The 22796-nt window shown below is 44.4% G+C and overlaps 5 protein-coding genes across 5 annotated transcripts; 2 read left to right on the top strand and 3 right to left on the bottom strand.

Moving 5' to 3' along the window:
• Positions 1-1918: 1918 nt before the first annotated feature.
• On the bottom strand, positions 1919-3032 carry F5891DRAFT_963700 (WD40-repeat-containing domain protein; the record flags this gene model as incomplete). Its single annotated transcript, XM_041376033.1, has 4 exons — positions 1919-2228; positions 2280-2339; positions 2403-2862; positions 2912-3032. 4 exons carry the CDS (start codon positions 3030-3032, stop codon positions 1919-1921), a joined length of 951 nt encoding a protein of 316 aa, XP_041218518.1.
• A 2063-nt stretch (positions 3033-5095) lies between these two features.
• Positions 5096-5679, top strand: F5891DRAFT_931503 (uncharacterized protein; the record flags this gene model as incomplete). The annotated part of the gene is made up of 2 exons (XM_041373964.1): positions 5096-5521; positions 5569-5679. Coding segments are annotated over 2 exons (537 nt in total), but the record flags the coding sequence as incomplete, so codon positions are not given.
• Positions 5680-6221: 542 nt separating this feature from the next.
• Positions 6222-7153, bottom strand: F5891DRAFT_986318 (uncharacterized protein; the record flags this gene model as incomplete). Its single annotated transcript, XM_041377743.1, has 6 exons — positions 6222-6287; positions 6335-6374; positions 6424-6513; positions 6594-6913; positions 6935-7057; positions 7112-7153. 6 exons carry the CDS (start codon positions 7151-7153, stop codon positions 6222-6224), a joined length of 681 nt encoding a protein of 226 aa, XP_041218516.1.
• A 13932-nt stretch (positions 7154-21085) lies between these two features.
• On the top strand, positions 21086-21649 carry F5891DRAFT_1197046 (uncharacterized protein; the record flags this gene model as incomplete). The annotated part of the gene is made up of 2 exons (XM_041368418.1): positions 21086-21268; positions 21320-21649. 2 exons carry the CDS (start codon positions 21086-21088, stop codon positions 21647-21649), a joined length of 513 nt encoding a protein of 170 aa, XP_041218515.1.
• A 91-nt stretch (positions 21650-21740) lies between these two features.
• Positions 21741-22590, bottom strand: F5891DRAFT_1197045 (uncharacterized protein; the record flags this gene model as incomplete). Its single annotated transcript, XM_041368417.1, has 5 exons — positions 21741-21981; positions 22044-22126; positions 22173-22225; positions 22284-22371; positions 22432-22590. 5 exons carry the CDS (start codon positions 22588-22590, stop codon positions 21741-21743), a joined length of 624 nt encoding a protein of 207 aa, XP_041218514.1.
• Between the last annotated feature and the right edge of the window lie 206 nt (positions 22591-22796).

The raw sequence follows: 22796 nt of genomic DNA, 5'->3' as shown, positions 1-22796 counted from the left end.
GTCATGACAAAACAAATATATTTCTTACTCTTCAGACGCATGCGCTTTTCAAGCGAACGGCTGCCTTCAGGGCAGACACAGATATGGCAGAATCCTTCTGCAGGGTAAAGACTGTCAATGTACTGGAGGCGACTTGGGGTACATGCCTGGCCTTCAAGGTGAGAAGATTTGCTAAGGCGAGGGAGTTATCATTGTCGCCGGAGAACAATGTGTCACGAGCTTCTTTCCAATCATCTGTGTTGTATTGATTGCCCAAGTACAAGGCAAAGGCCGCCTCCATCTGAGGGTAGGTCATCTCAGTGGTAAGGTACTGTTCCAGTATGTGCCATGCGCCGTGATCTGCCAGCAGTGATGGCACTCTCATCCCTGTTATCCGCATAAGAATAAATACAGACAACATGATGCAACAACTTACCTTCATGATTCCTGATGCATTTCAAGGTAGGTTCATCATCATGAGACTCAGATGCCATGCGTTTGGACATCCTGTAGGTTGACATCAATTAATCGAACATATACATAATCCCATTGCAACAGGAACACTTACAGTGCAAGTACTAGATTCTGTATACTACTATCCTAAAGACTACAACCTATGGCTATCTATCTATAGGCTTATTGAGTAGTGGGTCACGGAAAGAAGAGATGTTAACGCACAGGAACCATATTTATAGTGAATGACTTAATGTGGAAGCGCTTAGCAAATGCAGGACAATCGCAGAGACAACATTGTGGTCCTCCAATGTTTTGTGATAAGACCTAGTAGAACAAAAGTCCTGCCTGGCCCACATATACCTGTAACTATAGCGTGCGCGACAACAGTAATTGTAAAGTAGCGCTTAATATATGAAATGAATTCCTATTCTATTCTATTGCTTGTGTTACCCTTGAGTTCGGAAAGGGAATTTTGATTAGAGGATGCCCTTGATATACAGAACGACTATGAGTTCAAACCAAGTTGGCCGCAGCCATGGGCGCTGAGTATAATTTTGGGCTGAGATTGAATCTCATAGTCATTCCATATATTAACTCGCGTCTATCATACACTTCTCTTTCTTTTCAACTTCACCACTTCAATACTGTTACTACTCAATACTGTTACTACTGTAGTCGAAGGTAACTTTGAATCCGACTTAAGTACTAGACTTTGCGTGCCATAGCTTATAGTAAATTTAGAATAAAGTTGATATAGTTTTACGCTTTTTGACTTTACACTTTTGACTTCGACTTTGAGCTCAGTAATAGCAACAAAAATATCAATGCTGTTAATGATAGGATCTAAGCCTGGACAGATGGTGCCTACGAAATGTCATATTGATGTGTAGTGCCCGATTATCGATCTTAATTGATACACTGTGCATAGATTCTTTCACTGTATCAGAATCTATCTAACTTCCGAGAAGAATCACAGCGTGCACGTCCTTAGAATCATCACACAATTTTTCATGTCCCAATTTGATGGACTTGACGTGTTCATCATGTTTCCAGTTATCCACTGGGCTTCGTGCCCTCTCAAGGACTCCGCCCTTCCAATCCTCGATATATTTCTCTAGCAAGAGATGAACATCATCTGGCAGGTCCTGCAGCCGATCCTCAAACTTTGAATATCCTTGCCAGACATTCCCCAGTGATGCCAATGATAATGTTTTGTATTGCCCGAGGACCTGCAGCCTAGTGGGTCAGCTTTTTTTGTCTCTGACGATAGCACTCACACATGCTATCATCCCCATTGCGATAACTAGCTGGACTATTCCCCATACGAAGTTCTTCAGTGCTGATAGAGGACAGTTATCTGCTGACTTCGCAACACTGTCGTGTTTGCGACACCAGATGGAGATGGTTGGTTCTGCATCATTTACAGACGTTGCTCCGAAGATCAGGCTGCGGTGTGTGCCGTCGTATGTCTTACATTTGTCTGTCAGATCAAAATTCTTATTTCATGTAAATAGCGCACCGTCACAGTTTGTACTCGGCCTGTATTGGCACGTTGCAAGATTTGTTTCAGTGTCCCTTTATTTTTATCAAAAACATAAATAACTCCTGTGTCACTACCCCCAACTACGAGGGTAGCCTTCCCCCCCAAAACAACCCGCTTCGGAAAGGTCTTGACTGGGTTGGTATTATAGGTGCAGATACACACTGCATCATCCAGGCGATGTAAGCTGAATCCATTCATAACATTGTCCATCAGGAACAGTGTTTGGCCTGCATCTACAGAAGCATGCCCGCTGTAGTGACATGGTAAGTGATTATCAATGATTGTTGTAAATATCACTTACATTAATGGCCTGGCATTGTTTGTAGCGATGATGGCGCCATCTGTGCCCCTAAGTGTATGTCTGGAATATCCCATGGGATATTGATATTAGATGCACAGTAATCAGGTAGGTGTGAACACTTACATCTCGCTGTCATACATGCTGAAGACCAAGATGTTTCTACTTGCAGCATGGTTGAAATTTATGGTGCGCGGAATGGTAGTAGCAAGCTCGACGCTGAAAATCGGTATCAACGGTCCCTTGAAGTCAAACACCCAAACTTGAATGTGTCTGTCACGTGTCCCACTCGCAATTTGAGTGTCATTCCCAGTATGATCGCATGTAAGACACATGATCTCTTTACCTGTCCCAATCCTCCTTGATATTTTTGCATCAAAGTCCTGCAAACCTTCCCCCTGTTGCTGCCAGATCCCTAAGAAACCGAGTCCCGTGCCATAACATAATGTCTCCTGCGTTGCCTCATGGCAGGTAATCCAACACATGCAAGTTACCGGATCCTCTGGGTTTCGAATGGCTGGGGTTTGAGGTGGGATTGGGAGCTGAGCTTGCCTTTGAAGGTCCCAAATCATCATTCCGTCAGATCCTGGTATGTAATAAGTCAAGTCCTATTTCATCGCGCATATCGAACTCACCCCCACTTGCTAACATATAGCCATTGCGAGAGACCACTAAGCAATTGATGGTGTTCTTATGCCCAACAAGGCGCCCTTCAAGGCGATAATCGTTGGAAGGACTGGTGGGGAGTAAAAACATTGGAGGTATTAAAGTGAGTCCATCCATCGTTATCTTGAAGGACTTATATTGACTGCCCGACACAATAAGGTCCATAACACCAAAAATTCCCAGACCAGACAGTGAGGCTGGACATCCTAGCCATGATGGATACAACTTGGAAATAGCACTCAAGTGGGATGCCGGCCACTTCAAGGCGTTCAAGGTGAGCTGGCACTCGAGTAATAAAATCCCCTTGAAACTAATGACATCAGGAGTGCGTTCATGCTTCCATCAAGAAACACTGCGACACTAGCAAGAGCAAGACATCTCAAACCCCTTCCGCAATAGTTGCAGTCCAGACAGAGGTACATCTAGAATTTCTATATCCATTTGATGCTAACTTCATTTGAGGTCCTATCTCACTTTTCAGAACTCAATGATTATGATGGCTGTTGGCCAATTGGAGATATAATTCAGATGCAGCTGAAAAACACCGCTGCAAAGCAGAGACTAAAGAATACAGTACACAAATAATGTATGAACACATAATGTTAAATAGAAGAACAGTTTGAAATGACTAATACCTAATACTAACGTGCTTGATCGCTTGTACATTATTAATAGAGTTTAACAACATTGTAGTCGCATTTGGGTTACCGCAACACAGCTGTTGACATTAGGTGAGCTCTCTTCAGATAAAATTTGCACTACTGAATGTTTTGAATTGCAAGATGTCCCGCCTAACGTCTTATTTCTTTTCAGATGGTGCAGATGATGATCCCGTCACCCCAGCTGTAGAGTCTTACCCTCTCAACGAGCTTCATCCAGCAGCGGCCATGCATATGTATCCCCCCGGCCTGTTATCTCTGCCAGTCTGGATCCTCGTACATCAGCAACACCATCATCGCCCGCTACATCACTTGGCGAAGAGTTCGGGATAGATTTATTCGATAACCCCTGGGGAACTGCTCGTAGGAAGAGAGATGACAATGACCAGCTGGTGGGTCATCGCGTACTTCTTTGCTTTTCTGAGCTAACATATATTCAGCCAAATAAAATATTCCTCAAAGAAGTCGATCAGTCGTCCAGACTGCGGGATGATGTGTGCGAGTTACACTTCTCCAAGCATGATCTTTTACTCTGCAAGCGGCAAATACAGGTACACTCATTAAATATCTCCTGTGTTCATACTTGATTGACTACCTTTCAGACCAATGCCAACTCACAAGAATCGAATTTGCGATCCGTCATCGCGCAGTATCAAGAACATCAGGAATCCCTTGAGTGTGGAAAAGCTGATGCCCTCACATCATTGAACAAGAATCATCATAATGAACTCGCCAACTTCCAGGTAGGGTTCTGTCCCCATGATGTTGATATTCTGACTTTCTGCGCCAGAATCGAATGGTGTTGGGTATATGTGAAGCACAACAGGAGGCGCACACAGAACAAGATATCCTAGTAGCCCAACAAGACGCTTTCTTTCAATATGAAGCTAACATGGCTAAAAAGAAATTGTTGGCCGAGAAAGAAGCTGAGTTAGCCCACCTCGCTGCCGGGTATACCAGCAAGATAGCTTCATTGGATGTACGTATTGACATGTTCATATTTGGAGCTTTCCTGATATATTTACAGAGCCAGATGCGACAAGCAAACATTGCAAGCTCCTCTCCCTCCCTCCCTTCATGGCACCATCTTGTAGGCAAAAGACCTGTTGCCACATGCACAAATATTGTTGGGTTTTTGATAGTAAGCTCATGTCTATCGCACACCTCTATTTATTATCTAACATCACCCATGCCTCAGATTCCTGACGCAAGTTCAGATTCTGATAGAGATGAGGGTCCTCAGACTAGTATCAGGGGGGCTGCGCCTCCCCTGACTTCACTATTAAGTGATGTTCCGATCCAGAATGCCACCATTGGCATGCTTGTTGAGGTGCTCGCAAAGGTTCTACAGCAGACAGTGCCCCCGAGGGCAGCTCAATCCAGATTCAAAACCCATGAGACCCCTATCGAGAATTTTACTGATGCCCAGCGCCAATATAATAAGGTACATTTTTCCCAACACAATTGACATTGCTAATGAAAAGCCAGGCCAAAGTTCGGGAACTATTCAACACAGCATTTCATTTCGCAAAAGATGATGAGTATATGCTTCATGTCACTGTGTCGAGCAAAGCCATATCGTCCTTTACGCAAGGACTGGGCACGGGCACTGACCCTCTCGAATTGCACTGGGATATGATGACCACACACAACTCCAAGTGGAACCAAAGAGTAATTGATATTTTGTGTTCTCAGTATACTTGCATGTTTGAGATGAACCAATTGGCCTCAAGATCTCCTCAGTCCATCAAAAACGATATCACAAAGAAATTCAATCAATGCCACAGTTCCTGGAGAAAAGCCCAGCCTTGTGTGCTTAACGATGGCACTCATGAGACTATGCAAGCAGTAGGAGACCAACTCATGGATCAGACCAACGAGCGATTGCGGGTCACAAGGGTCCTCACTCGCAGGGTGACAGTTAGTCATCTTCTGATTGGCTTGAAGGATGCTAACTTTCTTTCTAGAAGTTCGAAACTCGTAAGAAAGTCACGTCGGCCCTGCTAAGTGACAGGATAGCGACCGGAAAGGATGACCAGGCTGTGTGGGCATATCTACAATCCCTTGTGGAGACTCTCAGCAAAGATGGCATGAGCTCTGATGAGAGTGAGCACGAAGATGGCGAAGTTCAGGTGTTTTGTCTGAAAAAGATGCCGTGGAGAGCAGACGTCGATCATGAGATGCACATCATTGATCAACAGCGGTTGGCAGGTGCTGCAAACTTCACTCCCCAGGGAAGCAAACCCGCAAAGCGTTTTCGCAACGCAATCCAAGATTCGTCTTGCCCAGCAATCAAAGGCTTACCGAGGGTGTTATACAGTTCATCATGGTTGAATGCCCAATCTCCTTCATTCACGATATCTGACAAGAAGCTTCAGAGAATGGCAATTATCCTGTCCCGCTAGTGATTAGTTTGTATGTGTACTGATAGCATGTATAGTGCCTCCTTGTACCCCCTTGTACCTATTACTTCCACCCAATTAGTGTAGTTTCAATTGTACTCCTAATATGATGCTCACATGGGCAACTTGATCTGGCAAGTTTATGATGAGCAGGCGCTGATGTGACGAGCAGGCGCTGATGCGATCAGTGGAGTTTTATTTTGCAGTCGTTCACTATATTAGGCATGTCCTTTCATCTCCTGCACTTTCTTTCTGATTTTAATGTTAATATAGTTGTTATGTACCTATTGGTTGTACATATTGGTCGCAAAAATCTAGTACGTTGTCTCACTCTGTTGGATATCTTCCTGGCATTCCAGCAAGGGTGTCTACTGTGTGTGCGTTAGATTGTCGTCACACTGCATTGGTTCATGAACGCACCTTGCCCACCAATCAACAAACATGGTTTTGCGCTTGGAATCATTCTGAGGGAAAATGATCCGTGCTTCATGCCGTTCCAAATGTGCTGTGCTACAGGTGGGATCAAATTATCGTTGGTTTGAAGCTTGTAATGAACATGGTCAATATAGATTACTGTGAAACGAATTCACCGCCATACATCTCTGTTGTCATTTGTTCTGGGCTTCTCTGCACCCTTGGAGTAATGCTTTGACATAATGTCATCCACTTCCATACCCAACAATGCACCCTCAAGTGCCGCATAGATGTGCTCGCATAAAAGGTCAGTTGTTGGATGCCCCCCTTCACAATGACGGCGAAGATACTTGTTTATCACCTTCTTTAGGCTGCAAACAAGTTCTCTTTTCTTCAAAGAAAGGTGCCCCACATCCTGACTGCTGCTGGTGTCACTGGCAATGTTGGCCATCAAGATCTGCGCCTGAAATGTCTTGAACACGGTAAGTCCACCTGTCTGTAAGACTATGTTACTAACCTCATCGCCCGCTACATCAGGGCTTTGGATTGAAACATCTTGCACACTTCTCAATGGCCCGCTGGGTGATTCGGGTGTGTCAATGGACATGGTGGATCCCATCCACATGAGCTGTGTGTTTAGCTGGGAAGGATCAGTTGAGTAGTTTCTTCATCAGATCACGCTAACTTCATTTACCATCTCCTGTCCTAGATAAACATTGTACTCGTTGAAATACATGGCAAACCTCCTCATCAGAGGTGCTGTGATTGATTTCAGATTTTTATTCCTTGACGCCTCCATGGGTGGCGAGGGCTGAACATATGGATTGAAGTAGACAGTGGCATAGTGAGTTGCAGGATTGAGAAATTCGTGTAACTTTTAAATCAAGTCCTATGGTATGCATTTAGGTCATCTAGAATTTTATCCTGTAGCTCGTCAATTGTATTCCCTTGGTGATGAAACATTTCTGGTTTATCCTCTCTGCAGGTGAGAAACTCTGGTTTATCCCCCATTTAATTAAGTGATCAATTAAGGCCTACTGATCAATTTTTGCGACCAAACAACAAGCTTCTTCAGAACAATCACTTGGAGCAACTTAAAGCAAGGTCCTCTTCAATCCTTCTAGGTAATTTTGCGATGGGAAACTCGTTAAGTCACATTTCTGGTCAGAAATCCGATTTCCAGGAGCTATGCTCCTTATATTCCATTTGGTTGTGACTTACAATTCCTTATACACAGTCCCAGGACTCCTTGTCGACAACTACCCTCTCTGGCACGGTGAGGCCCTCACACGCACATAGGCACCTGCTAACTGATGATTTGTAGGACATCGGCACTATAGCAAAGGCACCCCTGAAGCATAAATTTGATTCTAACGATGACTGGCTATCCCCACGAAAGCGATGCCTCCTGGAATCTTATTCTACCAGTGACATAAGCCAGGTTGTTGTTGCAGTACATCTTAATTTCTAACCTTGCACATCCGTGTTTGATCCAGTTTAAGCCTCAAACAATACATCGTTGCAACACTGACTTTACAAACCCCTCAGCCAAGCGCTTGTACAGGGAGGCAGTATGGAAAAACCTCATATAATATATTTGCGTCCACTGATTTCGACCCTAGTCTGATATTTTCCTGAGGCGTAAAGCGGCTGCTAAACTAGATCCCTTTTCAATAAAACACATCATACTCTATAAGCCTCGTCACGCCCCGGCATTCATATGGTCCCTACCCGCTGAAATTCTCATTACTATCGTCGCTCTTTTAGGAGTGGAAGATTTGCGCTGTGTTACTCAAATTTGTTCTCTGTTTAGAGAAATCACCGGTCCCCTCTTCATCAACTGGAGCTTCCCAACTTCACCGCAGGACATGTTTCACATCTGTGTAGACTTGCATAATTTTGATGTTCTACTTACTTGGATACATATGGATACCTTTCGTCCTCCGCATATGATGTTGTGTTGGTTAGATCCTGATCTGCGGTCCACGCAACTCTCTGCATTTTCGTACTTTCTCCAGTCCATCCCCCATAAATCCATATGATATATAACACTTTTCTGGAATTTTGACATTCTCACTTGCTCAGTTCTCCCTCAGATCATTACAGTCCTTGAGAACATCCACGCCTCCGGCTGTGAGGATATGACATGCATGTCATTCCATGGTCACGTTGGCTCATATCCCGTCACTGGAATCACCAGAATTCAGGGGGATGTGAGCGTGAACCACCTCAGAACCTTTGATGCGTCATCACAAGCATTATTTTCCCCCAAACTCCTTTCTTTCACTATTCAAACCATTCGCTTTTCCTCTTTGGAAAGGCTCCAACTCAGTTCCATCAAACTCAGTCCTTCACACTGGGACAAACTGCTGTAGGCACTTGACCATCCCAATGCTCATTGAACTTCGAGTCGATGCTGATTGTGCTCCATCTACACTCATTCGCTTCCTGGCCCGTCACCCCGGCATCAAAGACCTCAGTATCATTCCGCGACCTGGTTGCCTCTGGAGGACCCATTGAGTCACTCCTCCTTTAGCGTTATTGGTATCTATGCTGGATGGCCCTTTGTCTCATATCCTCCCAGTCATTTGGAGTCACCAAAGACCACCCACCCTCTCCTGCCTTGCTCTCTCGTTGCAAGCACATGATGCTTCACCTGACTATCTTACTGCCATCCTACAATGTGTTGGCTATTGCAATAGCATTGGATACCTTGACCTTTCCCTACCTCCGCAGAGTCATTCCCATTCGGCAATGATTTACCCAGGTGTCCAGTCAGCAATTTATGTTAAACACTTGGGGATCTTTTCGGACATTGCAGGATTGTGCTCCACTTTGGCAGGAGATGCATTGGTACGTGTTTGTTAAAGCACTATTTCAATACCTGAATACTAACTGTAGCTCCAGGCCTTATCTGCTTCGTGTATTGAAGCCTTTCCTTGACTCAAACATGTTAGCATGCGAGGCTGTTCCAACCTCACTGCCGAGTATCTTGTTCACGAGATGCGCAAATTTGCTGGAGCTGATGTCAAACTGTCTGTGAAACTGCGTACTGAATATTCCTTGTAATTTATGGTTTGTTACGCACCCGCCTAGCTTGTCCATCTCTTCGGAATAAAATACCCAAAGGCTTCATTTGCGTGTATGATACTTACTGATACTTACAATGATGTGTCCTGCTGTACTGCTATATTCTCCATCCAGAAGGGCGCATATAGCGTTAACGCAAATTGCATCCGCGGGCAGTTTCGCTCCATATAATAGAATCCTACTTTGCATATTGAAATTCTGGCGGAGCTTGATTATGTGGTCATTCACTATATTAGGTACATTCTTTCAGTGCTTTACCTCTTTCCTATTGTCTTACTGTTAATACCTATACTTACGTGGATTCCAAGCTCGTTCACTCATGTACTTAAATATAGCACTACTATGTACTTGTATATGTACTTATTGTGATGTTCTTATTTACATTGAGCATTCGAGATGTGGTGCGTTATTCCCTTGATGGGATGAACTTGATTGAAATGAAAAGTTAGTCCATTATGTGCGAACAGCGACCGCATATCAAATTTCGGATTCGGCTCCCCTGTAAGTACCTCCGCCGACTTGATGGATCAGTGCTAACTACTTTCCCTTATCGTCGTTCTCATATATCCCACAAGACCAGCGAAGCCAGCTGTCCATTGAAGTTTATTAGATGCCTAGCCGAATATTCCTTTGCAAATGTACCCAATGCTGCGAAGTTGGAGGCAATGGAGTGCCTAGTAATCCTGGTGGCAAACAACTGCCTGTCGCGATGAAGCATGTACATTCATTGCAAGCTGCCAACATCGCTTCCTCACTTTGTGAAGCTTCTGTGCTTCATCTTGCTCGTCAGACCTTAGAGCCCGGCAATTCACGTCACTTCACAGATTGTCAAGTGTCATCCTCCTCCCAACCTTTGGCTCACCCAACACATTCACCCACAACATCGGAGCTGTTGAGTTTCGTGAAGTCCTTCAGAAAAGAAGGGGTTCAGTAAAGACTTAGTCGAAGGAGTGCTTCAACTAAGAATGCTAGTTCAGACAACTTAAGATTGGAGGTCTTAAGTGAAGGAAGTTCTGGTAAAACCTAGTAAGATTCAAGTGAAGTTCTACAAGGCTAATACATGTGCTTAAATAAGTCGATATGTGCGCACGGACCAAGGTAGTCGTGAGATATAAGTACATAGTTCAAGAAAGGCAAGTGATCATAAATGAAAAGCGTACTATCGGACAAAAGGGACAAATAAGCGAAAGAAAAGCATGATTGTAACATTACCCCCCTACTAGGCATAAAGTCACCGACTTTAATCATTTAAGTTAGCGTAGTAAATAGGATCATCACAATAGTCCAAGTCGTCAGAACCTCCCTTTAGTTGCTCAGAGCGATAGAAAGCTTCTTCTTCCTGACACTGCGCAATGTATTGCTCATCTTTGGTGTTTTCCCAGAGAGCTAGTGCGGTGTAAAATCCCTCATCCTTCCAAGTCAGAGTGGTAGGCGTACTGCCCATATACCTAGGACAATAGAATGAAAGATGTCCAGGACCTAACTCTCTGCATACTCTGCAATAGTAGTCTGGGCAATGTACTTGACAATGCCCAAGAGTTTTGCAGTATCGGCAAACCCGATTTTCATCTGGATTGGATGAAGTAGAGCGTAATGGGGAGGGACCAGGTCGCGGGCTTAATGCTTCGTCTGCACTAGTAGCCCGCTTCTTTCCTTTTCCTTTATAGGACTGTCCACGTGTCCTCTTTCAAAGAGCGGTGGATGATTTTCGTTCGATAGGGTGGTTACAAGTGACGTCTTGTCGTTCCGCCTCTGCGATTAGCTCAGCTGGAGTAGAAGGAGCAGTTGCTCCTAGCATCTCGACAGGGATAATCCCATCTTTGAACATATGCGTGGATAATGATTTAGGAATGGTCATTGGAGGATGAATATGAAGTGCCTCGAGCGCATTTGAAAAATCTTTGATTTCGTAGTAGGAAAGATATTGTTCATTAGGGTTATCTTCTATTTCTTCATGAGTAGTGGAGAATGCTTTATAAAGATTTTCTGGGTGATTTTGCGTTTTGATGGAGGCGTTAGGCAGGGAAGTTTCTTCGATGGGGGCATTTACAGGTGGTGTGATTTGTCGTTCAATGGGAGGGGATTGTTCTTCTATATGGAGGGCGGCGATCATGGCTTCCGTGGTTTGCGTGAGACTATTGACAGCAGCCAACAGCTCATTAGGAATATGAGGAGGAGGTACAGGTACTGCGTCGTGGTAAGATGGGGGCGGGTTGTCAGTTGTTCTATTGACAGGGGATGGAGAAGGCGGGCGAGCAACACCTGCTGATCGTTCTGCGACGATATGGATGACGGTTCTAATATCATCTTTAACCTCATCAGGAATAAGACGCAGAGTAAAGTTGCGTATGCACTTTTGAAGGTGCATAATGCCATGTCGGACTGCTTCGTCCTCGACAAGGCGCGTAAGTCTTTCGATAAGGTCTGTGGCTCTGATGATGTTGACAAGGAGATTAATGGAGTATGCGTTTCTTTCGAAGAGGATTCTATTGAGTTCAATAGCGTGTTGGGGACAGAGCATAGCTGCTTCAATGAGGGTGAGATCTTCGGCATTGGTGATAAAGGCTTCATATCGGTCTTCATCATTTGCGAACGTAGTGGTTGAGAAGGTGGATTTGTAGGGGAGTGTGAAAGAGGTTGGGAAAGACATTCTTGCTGGAGTTCTTGGGTTTGGGTAAAGAGTATATCGTCGATGTAGTTTTTGATTTCAAAGCGAGTTTCTGGCTTTATAGGCGTCAAGGGTCTCCGCGGCATTTCCCAGGTTCTCTTCAGGAATCCACTCGTTACTGGTGGAAGAATATCCTTTCCAAGATACCAAATAACGGCATCTTTTCCCATTTCCTTTATGCACAAGGATGGCTTTGATTTCATATTCTTCTTCTTCTAGAATATCAGGTGGTGGTTCTAAGAAGTTCGGACCGTGTTCATTATTTTTGCTATAGGACGATAACTGAGAAGAGTAGAACGTGGGGTGGATCTTCCATTACAGTGGTAATTGGAGTGTGAAAGTGATCGGTGATAGTACTGTGGAGATAACAAATGGTCCGTATCGTTTCAAAGCGAGTTTCCGAGATGGAAGTTTTAACCTGAGATTGGTAGAAGATAGCCATACCTTATCTCCGACTTTCCACGGTTGGTACTTCTGTCTGAAGGATCTTTCTGTCATTCATTGCATAGCAATGTTATGACAGGCCACTGCTTCTTCTCTTATCTTTTGGAGAAGTTTTACTCATTCTTCTGCTGCAGGTATCTTTGATTCAGGGAGAATGTGTGGAAGAGCCTTTGGTTCATATCCCATCATGATGAAAAAGGGAGAAGCGTCTTTTGTTGCATGTCTTCGATGATTGTGGACAAATTCAGCAATAGGGAGATGTTCTACCCATTCAAACAGGTTGTTCTGGCAATATATTCGTAGATAGGTTTCCAGCTCCCGATTTAGCTGTTCTGTTTGTCCATCGGTTTGTGGATGATACGCAGTGGAAGGAGCGATGGTGTAATCAAGGAGTCGTGCCAGTTCTAGCAAGAATTTGGAGAGAAATTGGGGTCCTCTGTCCGATATTACTTTGTCATGAAGACCAAAGTGTTTGAAAACATGCTTTAGGAAAAGCTTCGCCACTCCTTCGGAAGATATTGTTTTGTGACAAAGGGTAATGATCACTCCCTTACTAAGCCCATGGTCTACCACGACCATGATACTGTCGAAGCCCGAGGATACAGGGAGATCAGTGATGAGATCAACAGAGACCTGTGCGAAGGGACGGGTGGCAGTGGTTGCGATAGGAGTTAGGGGAGGGGTGGTAGGGTGGGTATCGACCTTCATTTGCTGGCAGGTTGTGCATCCATCAACATATTTCCTAATAAATGTCCCCATGCCGGGCCACCATGCTTTGCGTTTGACTAATTCCTCCGTTTTAAAACGGCCAGGATGCCCCGCAGTGGGATGATCATGGTGCTTCTCTAGGATTCGATGCTGATGATCAGGTGCAATATATGCGCAATTTTTATAGAAAAGGATATCATCAGAAATCAACCAATCCGAGAGAGAGGATTTCATTGGGGGCAAGCAGAGACCGTTCAAGGCATCTTGTGCAGTAGCAAAAATGGGATCACGAGTTTCCAAAGATAAAGCAGCTCGAAGATCATCATCGATGAGTCGGATAAACATGGAATCTGGTAGTAATACTGTTTCCTGGTTATCAGCAGATCCGTCATCATGGTCCGGTTGTCGGGATAACACGTCTGGAACGACTAACTTCGATCCAGGAACATGATGTAATTCCAGATTGAAAGTAGTCAAGAATAGCTGCCAACAGGCTTGCCTTCTAGAGAGTCGTTCTGATTTTCGGAAATATAAGAGATTCATGTGATCGGTGAATATGAGTATGGGGAAAGGATGTCCTTCTAGATAATGTCTCCAATGAGAAAGGGCTCGTATTATGGCCAGTAATTCCCTGTCATGGATCGGGTAGTTTCATTCGGCTGGTCCAAATGACTGAGAAAGGTAAGCACATGGATGATAGTTACCATTCTCGTCTGTTTGAAGCAGCACTCCTCCAGAGGCAACAAGAGAGGCATCTGTTGCAATAGCGAAGTGTTGAGAAGGATCAGGATTACAGAGCACTGGGTGACTGGTGAAGCATGCCTTGAGTTTTTCAAATGTTTGCTGTCATAACGGGGTCCAGGTGAACATAGTGTCCTTCTTAGTTAGATCAATGAGAGGTCGGGCTATATCCGAGTAATGAGAGATGAAGGTTCGATAGAAGTTACAAAATCCTAGAAAGGAGCGAACTTCTTTTACTGATTGAGGGACAGGCCAGTCTTGTATTCCGTTTGTTTTGTCTTTGTCCATTTCTACGTGCCCCGGTTTGATGATCATGCCCAAGTATTCCACTTCTTGAGAGTCGAAGGTACATTTCTCTGGTTTCAAGAACAACCGTTTTTGACGGATCTTTCCTAAAATAACACGAGTTCGTTTTTGATGTTCTTCGATCATGGTGGAAAAGATTAGGATATCGTCCATATAGATGACCAGCCATCCTTCGTTAAGTTCCGCTCGGAACGTGCTATCCATATAGGCTTGGAATGTAGTAGGAGAATTGCATAATCCGAAGAACATAACCGTTGGTTCGAATAATCCTTCTTCCGTGATGAATGCCGCTTTCCACCTGTCTTCGGCATGGATATGAATATTGTTATATCCGGATCTAATATCCATTTTAGTGAAGAATTTAGCACCATGTAATCGTTCGACCAAAGATGAAGGAAGTGGAAGGGGATACGCATTCTTTATCGTTTGGTCGTTAAGGAAGTGATAGTCCTGGCATGGACGAAGTTCTCCGCTCTTCTTTCCTACAAAGAAAAACCCGCTTGCTTGCGGAGATTTTGATTTGACAATAAATCCTTTAGCTAGGTTATCAGCGATGAATTTTTTAACCGCGAGTCGTTCATTGTGGGAAAGGGGGTAGATTTTGGACGTTTTTGGAATGAAACTAGGCTTCGTTTCTATCCGATGATCGATACCGGGTCTTTCCGGGGGAAGTTGATTTAGACCGTCTTTTGCAAATATATCTGAGAAGTCGTGGAGGTAAGAGGGAACTAGTTCTTCAAAGGTTTTCTTTTGTTTGACTTTTTCTTCGGATGCAAATTCTTGAGCTTTATTACTGTACTTTGGCGTTTCATTTGGAATTTCTTCTATTCTCTTGAGATATTCTCTGTCATCCGTAAGAGCTCCGGGGAATACCGGTGAAGTTGTCCATACATCTTCTTTGGTATTGAATTCTTTGAAGAACGTTTTCTTTGGTCTTGATGTTTCTTTTACGTACTTTTCTACTTCCATATATCTCTCCGTTGCAGGGAGGGAAAGAGTCTGACTGGCCCAGTCAATGGATGGGTTCATCGCTCTAAGCCAGGGGATTCCTAAGAGAATTTGATCTTTAGTTCCTAACTTTGTGATATTGAACTTTCCGATCATCATTCGTTCATCGACTTTGATGATGAGCGTACAGTATCGCTCTACTGGTCCGCTACTAAAGTAGCTTCCATCTGCGGTTCTGATAAAGAACGGTTTTTCCAGTTTCTTGGTTTGGATCTTGTGCTTCTTTACGAAGTCTTTGGAGATATAGGTTCCGGCTGCTCCGGAATCGATTACTGCGTTGGTTTCAACATTTTCTGGACGTGTTCGCGAGACGAGGGTGATTGGGACATGAAGTTCTTTTCTTTCACCTATTGCTTGTATTACACGAATTGGTTCTTCTGGAGATACTACCGTCGACGTAGACCTCCTCTTCAAAAATCCTCATTGACTCGTCTTGCTTCTTCTTCTTTTTCCTCCACTTGTCAAATGGGTGGGGAAGATCTGTTCTTTTTCTGAGGACATTCCCTAGCGCGATGCCCGATTTGATGGCAGTTGAAACATTTTCCTGATCCACATGTGCTCCTGCTTTTCGGCTTCGGTAAGCCTACCGGTTCTGTCAATCACCATGGCGTCTCTGTCCCTAGCAGGGACAAATCATTGATCCCCAAATCTTCTTTTCTTTTGTTGGGGAAAAGAATTTGCCCTAATAGATTGGAGCCGCATATAGCAGTTATCCATATCCACGACTGCGGCGATATAGTTGTCTAGGTTCTTCAGAACTCCTCCAGCATTGAATATCTTGGTAAGGAGTCCGGTGTTCAGCCCATTCTGGAAATGGAATATTTTCATGTGTTCTTCTTTGATCTTTGCTTGCACGAGGAGTCTTTGGAAGTCTGCAATGTAGCTTTGCAGTTCTCCGTTGCCTTGCTTGAGGTGAATGATTCTTGCTAAGGCAGTTCTGGAAGGGTCAATAGCTCCAAAAGCTTTTTCAAATACTTCCATGAATTCTTTCATTGCTCCATATCCTTTCTTTTGTCCAGAGGAATCGACATGTTGGGCGTCCGTCAGGAATTCTTCTTTCCATAGCAGAGCATTTCCTTTATTCATAAATGAGGTGATGAAGATGACACATTGTTTGTCAGTTTTGTATAATTCCTCGTTAATGTCCATGTATGCATTGCAGGATAGGATAAAAGATTTAGACTTCTCTCGATCTCCATCGAAGATGGGCGGATGATTAATCTTGTATTCGAATAGTTTTGATGAAGACGACATGTTCAATGGCGGTACGGGGGTACTGAGATTAAGGGCTTGAAAGGTGGGAGTGAGTGAAGTCAGTTTGTCATCTCTTCTTTGCCTGCACTAGCTGTCTTGCTCAGCCAGGGCTTGTCTGTTCTTCTGTTTCTTTTCTTCGGAACATGTGTGGATACAGGTGTCCTTTTGAAAGACTTGAATCTTTTGTTACGAACTAGGGTAGTTCTAACAACAGCGACTCGACAGAGTTTCGAGCTGTTGAGTTTTGTGAAGTCCTTCAGAAAAGAAGGGGTTCAGTAAAGACTTAGTCGAAGGAGTGCTTCAACTAAGAATGCTAGTTCAGACAACTTAAGATTGGAGGTCTTAAGTGAAGGAAGTTCTGGTAAAACCTAGTAAGATTCAAGTGAAGTTCTACAAGGCTAATACATGTGCTTAAATAAGTCGATATGTGCGCACGGACCAAGGTAGTTGTGAGATATAAGTACATAGTTCAAGAAAGGCAAGTGATCATAAATGAAAAGCGTACTGTCAGACAAAAGAGACAAATAAGCGAAAGAAAAGCATGATTGTAACAATGACCTTGCCGCTGAACTATTCGCAATCACCCTAAGCGACATCGAGGGCGACCCAGATAGTCACAGCAAATTCTGGGTCTCCCGATCAGAGGTTCAACGGGACAAGGGAAAAAGCTACTCTATGGATTGCTATGGCCAATCTGGTGTCTGGACTCACTCTGGATGATACGCAGTAAGCATCATATCAGACATCACCTTACATCGAGCCCTCTAATTTGGTTGTTTCTTAGACATACATATTGCCCATGCTCTCCAGGCTGTTGAAGTGCGGTGCCAGTCAAGGGCTCAAGTAACTTTGAACATTGTAGAGTCACAGATTGCTAGAGCTCATACTCGAATTTTCTCCGCGACTTCTCACGATGTGCTATGTCTTATATGAGATGAGCTAGGTGGAATAACTACAACCCTCCGAAAAGTCAAACACAAGGTCTCCTCCATTGTTTCTTGTAGAAGCCAGCTGGAAGCCACATGTGATGAAATGCATAGACTGCTCACCAACAAGGAAAATGACCTTCCTGTGTCATCTCAACCAGTTGAGTTTGATTCTTGTGAGTTCCATTCATTTCCTCCCTATGTTCCTCTGACTGATGTCCTATGAAGCACATCATTACGATTTGCCAATCGACTACTGTGACGAGGTTGCCCAACTATCCCTCTTTTTAGGGGCAGTTTCTGTTGTCATCTTTGGTATCAGTCATAGACATGGGGAGTTTCTCATGGGAGTTCTATCCTTAATTTTGAGTCTTGCGATGGATGTGCAGGACCCTCATTCTGAGTCTTGTCAGCAAAATACTCTTGCTGAGATTCCGCGATCTATGGAAAGCGTGCTTTCACGCTTCAAGCTCGATGGCCAGACCACTGCTTATGCAGTCTGTCCGGCGTGCAATTGTACCTACAAGCCGACGACCAACCTCAACACAAGTAACGTGCGATATCCCACAAATTGTTCCAACAAACCCATACCAGAAGGTGATCCTTGTGGCGAACCATTGCTGCAGCACTCCGCTGACGGGCAATTCGAGCCAATAAAAACATTCCTTTATCACCACTTCCACAACTACCTTGCTGGATTGTTGTCTTGTCCCGACTTGGAGGCCTTGATGGATAGGCCTTGTGATGATTTACTAGCCTCCATTGGGAGTACACCGCATATCGTCAAGGATGTGTGGGACACAAGTTTCTTTCGCACCTTCCAGGGTCTGTCTGGCCAGTCTCTATTTATTGACAGAGGCGATGAAGGCCGATACACTTTCACACTCAACGTTGAAGGCAATCAGTCAACGAAATGCATCAACATCCACCGGCATCGTCTCATGCGCATGTTTGAACCTCCCCCTCGATATCCGGTACAAACACGAGAACATGTACTTAGCTGGTATCATCCTTGGACCTTCAGAACCTTCAGGAGACAAGTTGAATTTCTTTCTCAATCCTGTGGTTGATGATATGGTTGAAAGTTGGGAACACTGGAATACGTTACAGCCGCACAGCTCTCAACGCTCGTGGCCAGGTCACACGCAGCGCCATAGCATGTCTAGTATGTGACCTCCCGGCGGTGAGAAAGGCTGCTCAGCTAGCGGGTCCAACTGAGCCATTTTTTTTGCACTGCCTGCCATTGTTGGCACAGATCGACTTGCGGTCGAACAGACATCCAGTCTGAAGATTGGAGACTTCGGGACAAGGATGAAGTGTGCCGCCATGCTGAACTCTGGAAGAATGCTGGAACTTCTGCTGAACGCAACAAGTTGTTCGCATCACATGGGGTGCGGTGGTCGACACTCTGGAGGTCATCATACTGGGATCCTTCTCGCCAAATTGTCGTCGATGCTATGCATTGCCTGCTGGAGGGTCTCGCGCACACTCATTTTCGCGAATTTTTAGGCCTCACATCTGATTCCGCACATCACAAGCCTGATGTTATCCCTGCTTTTACTCATCTCTTCCTTGACGTCGACCTCAACAAACCTCAAGACTTCCAAGAAAAGACATTAGAGTTGTCAAATCAATTCAGAGTCTCCTTACTGAAGCAGTCCCCAACCTTGAAGGGAATGACCCACAGCTTATCAAGGATCACCTTGCGCAATTAGAGAGAAAATTGTTGAACAAGAAAGTTGCATCCCTTCGGTTTGTGTCGGAAGGATTGGGCGTCACGCCAGACATCCCTCATGCTGGCAAAAAAGTCTTCAAACCCTATTGGGTTAGATCACTCATCAGTTGGGTGAGCATTTTATATTGATGTTATTGTATGCTCTTAAGTGCCTCTGTAGCATCAAACTCAACCTTTCACGCCTGAGCTGTCAAACTTGTGCATTGCTACCCCAGAGGTCATGCGACACATTACTGATGTGATTAGGACGATGGATACGCCATCCTCGATAAGATCAGTTCCCCGTAACTTCGGGGAAACAAAAGCTGGAACCCTGAAGGCCGATGAATGGCGCACATTAATGACATTATACTTACCCATAGCTCTGGTTAGCTTGTGGGGCGAGGGATCTACTTACCGCACATTGGAAATCACAGTCAGTTGTCGTGCAATCCTTGATCATACGATTGCCCTCGTATCTGCCGTCCACATCGTGTGTCAATGGTCTATGACAACCACTTGAGTAGAAGCATACCGTGGATGCATTATCGACTGGATGAGGGACCTGCAGGTGTTGCTTCCACGTGCACCCCATCACACGAATGGCCATATGGCATTGCATATTTGGGACTACTTGCAGCTCTTCGGTCTGGTAAGGTCATGGTGGTGCTTCCCATACGAGCATCTCATTGGGCAGCTGCAACGGTTGCCCAACAATCACATTTTCGGTATGATTCTAACTTCTGTGTCAATAACGGACTTATGCTGCCTCACGCAGGTCAGCAAGAATCCACTCTCCTTCACTCATACATGAAGGCTGCAAAGCTTAAGTATTGGCTAAACCGACCTTCTTGTCCTCCCGTGTTTAGGGAGGTGAAGTCTCTATTCGACAGACTCGTGTCTCCCTTAGTTGACGCTGATCCTATTTCTGTGTCCAAAGATCGCCCCCTTACACAACAAGTTATTCCAGACGACCTCCATCAACTCATCCAAGTTCAGCAGGCAATCTTGCACGCTCGCACATTCCATGAGGGATCCATCTATACCCGTGACTCCACCCATGTAGGCAACAGCCTGATCCTCTATTATCATGGCGGTATCAGGAACGTGCCCCCAACACCAGGGATCATCAAGTACATTTTCGAGATGGAGCGAAGTAGTGGGCTTTGCCATATGGCATTACCTCCCTCTGCATTCTCACCTCGATCCTTTCAGACACTATCCTTACTTTCTGGCTCGTTTATATTCTACAGTGCTCATTGATCATCTCAAAACTGTCAAGCCTGAGTGGGTAGTATCACACTTCACACGATGGAATTTTTCTCCACAGCACATTGTTGCCATGTCCTTGTGTCGAGTATGTCCCTCCCCATTTTTCACACGTCATATCTCACGATGTATAGGACTGAATTTCAAAACGCAGATTCACCCACTTGCAGCAGGGTTCTAGATCCGGGAAAATCCAAACTGAGTCTGAGTCATTCACTATAAAAGGCTCCAAATGTAGATTTCGTCTTTTTTCTCTTCTTCCCTCTTCGGAATATATCATCCATTATTGCCGTTAGCTATCTGTACATACATATCCATATCTCTTATACATATTGTCACACACATACCCTGTACATTTTACCCATGAACGTTGCAGTGCCTGTCGAAGGTGCCTCTACCGTAAAACCAGTTACATGTCCTATTGCGGACGGCCCCTATTTAGGTCCCAATGATGTCATTGATACTCCTATCAAACAGGACAGTTCTACCATGCTGCCCTTTACCACTCTTACATGATGCCGGCTTGAAACTATTAATGCTATGGGTAAAGAGATGAAAGGGTACTTTGTCATCCCGATGCCAGTTAGGGACTTTCTCCAGGAATTCTTACCAACTTCTCAAATTCCCGATTATGATTCTTCGTCCTTCACTTCAGCCTTCGCTGTTGGCGCAATCAACGATATAGTCTCTGTTAGAAATGAGGAACATGCTTACAAACCCTTTGTGAGTATACCCTCGCACATACATTATTGAGATTATTGATCACCATTCCAGATTAACGCCATCACACCTTTCGCTCCTCAACTGTCGTTTGTCGACACTCACAAATACGAAGACATGAAAAACTGTTCAAAATTAAATTCAACGGTATTCAACATCAAGCCGGATATCTGCGTGTATCCCGATGGATGTGAACCTTCATCTCCCAACTGCAATGTTTCTGCCACAGAAATCATCATAGAATTCAAATGGTCACCCTCACACGATGCATTCTGTCACCCTCTTGAATTTCTCATGGTTCATCCGCGATCCAGATTTGCAAAGCCACTTTGCGACCTCAGTGTGCCCTTTGGGACCTTGGAATGTGCCATCCTCATTGATTGATACCTTGATTAGCATCTTGATGTCTGAATTGTTCTTCACCATGTTCCCAAATTTGCGCATGATAGATGTGTCACTTTGGCTGAAACCTGCCTCAACGAGCCACCTGAACAAAGCTTTTGTCATTGCCAAACTGATCAACACAGTGCACAACACCCATGATATCCAGGACTTGCTGCGATGATTCTTCATCGGGGAGCCGATTTTTCGTGAAGAATTGTGTGTTGACATACTGGTCATCGTGACTGATTTGCAAAAAGTAGGTGATGATGGTTTCATGAACGGGGGAGGGGCTCATAATCTCGACTTCTTGAGTGTCTGGAAAGTAGTTGGATCTTGTATGTGTCAGTAACAATCAACACAAGATGTAAGTCAGCAATCTGAGCAGCTGGCTTACCTGGCTTTGAACTCTATACTAGGATATTCAGATGTAAACGATAAGACAGCCGCATATTCTGCTTGTGTGATATGCTGGATGGTCTTGAAGGGTGTTAGAGATACTCGATGGACTCAATTGATACCTTACGATTGTGTTTAGTTGAAACTGCTGAAGTTCTTCAAGAATGGCGATACAGTGATCTTGAGAGTGCAGTCATCAAATCTAACTGAAAAGAAAATGATTGCAAAAAATTTGTACCAATATTCAGACCTTCATTAGTGTAATCATGGTCAAAAGCAAGTGTTTCTACAAATGCTGCTTTAAGGTTATCATCAAGAGTGATTAGCTGATCAAGGTCAGGCAGTCCTACTACAGGCTCCAAATTGTCTTTGTGCAATTATTTAACTTGGAGTGTTTGTTGACTAAAGACAAAGGACAACTTCGGATTGGCTGAGGGTGTTGAAGGCAGCCAGTCTCCTGACTGGCCTGCAGATTGAGTAACATTAGAGTACAATGAGGGCATGCTGAGGGGGAGAGACCCATGTCTTCTGGCACTGATAGCCATGACAGAGACTCATTGGAGAGTGTTGAAGTTAAGATGCCAACAAAGGTCTATCAATACAGCCCAGGCAGGAGCTCAGTGGCCACTGGCAGCTGACATATTTACTAGTTGTGGACTAGTGCTTCATTGTTCCACAAAAATTCATACTAGTACTACTAGTAATAATCTACTTCAAGTCTGTCTTTTTGCACAATTCTGCTTTGAGCCAT

The sequence above is a fragment of the Suillus fuscotomentosus genome, assembly GCF_016647785.1.
Source record: "Suillus fuscotomentosus strain FC203 chromosome Unknown F5891scaffold_113, whole genome shotgun sequence".
Taxonomy (NCBI): Eukaryota; Fungi; Basidiomycota; class Agaricomycetes; order Boletales; family Suillaceae; genus Suillus; species Suillus fuscotomentosus.
Note: the sequence above shows the minus strand (reverse complement) of the source record. Positions and strands in the feature narration are given on the sequence as shown.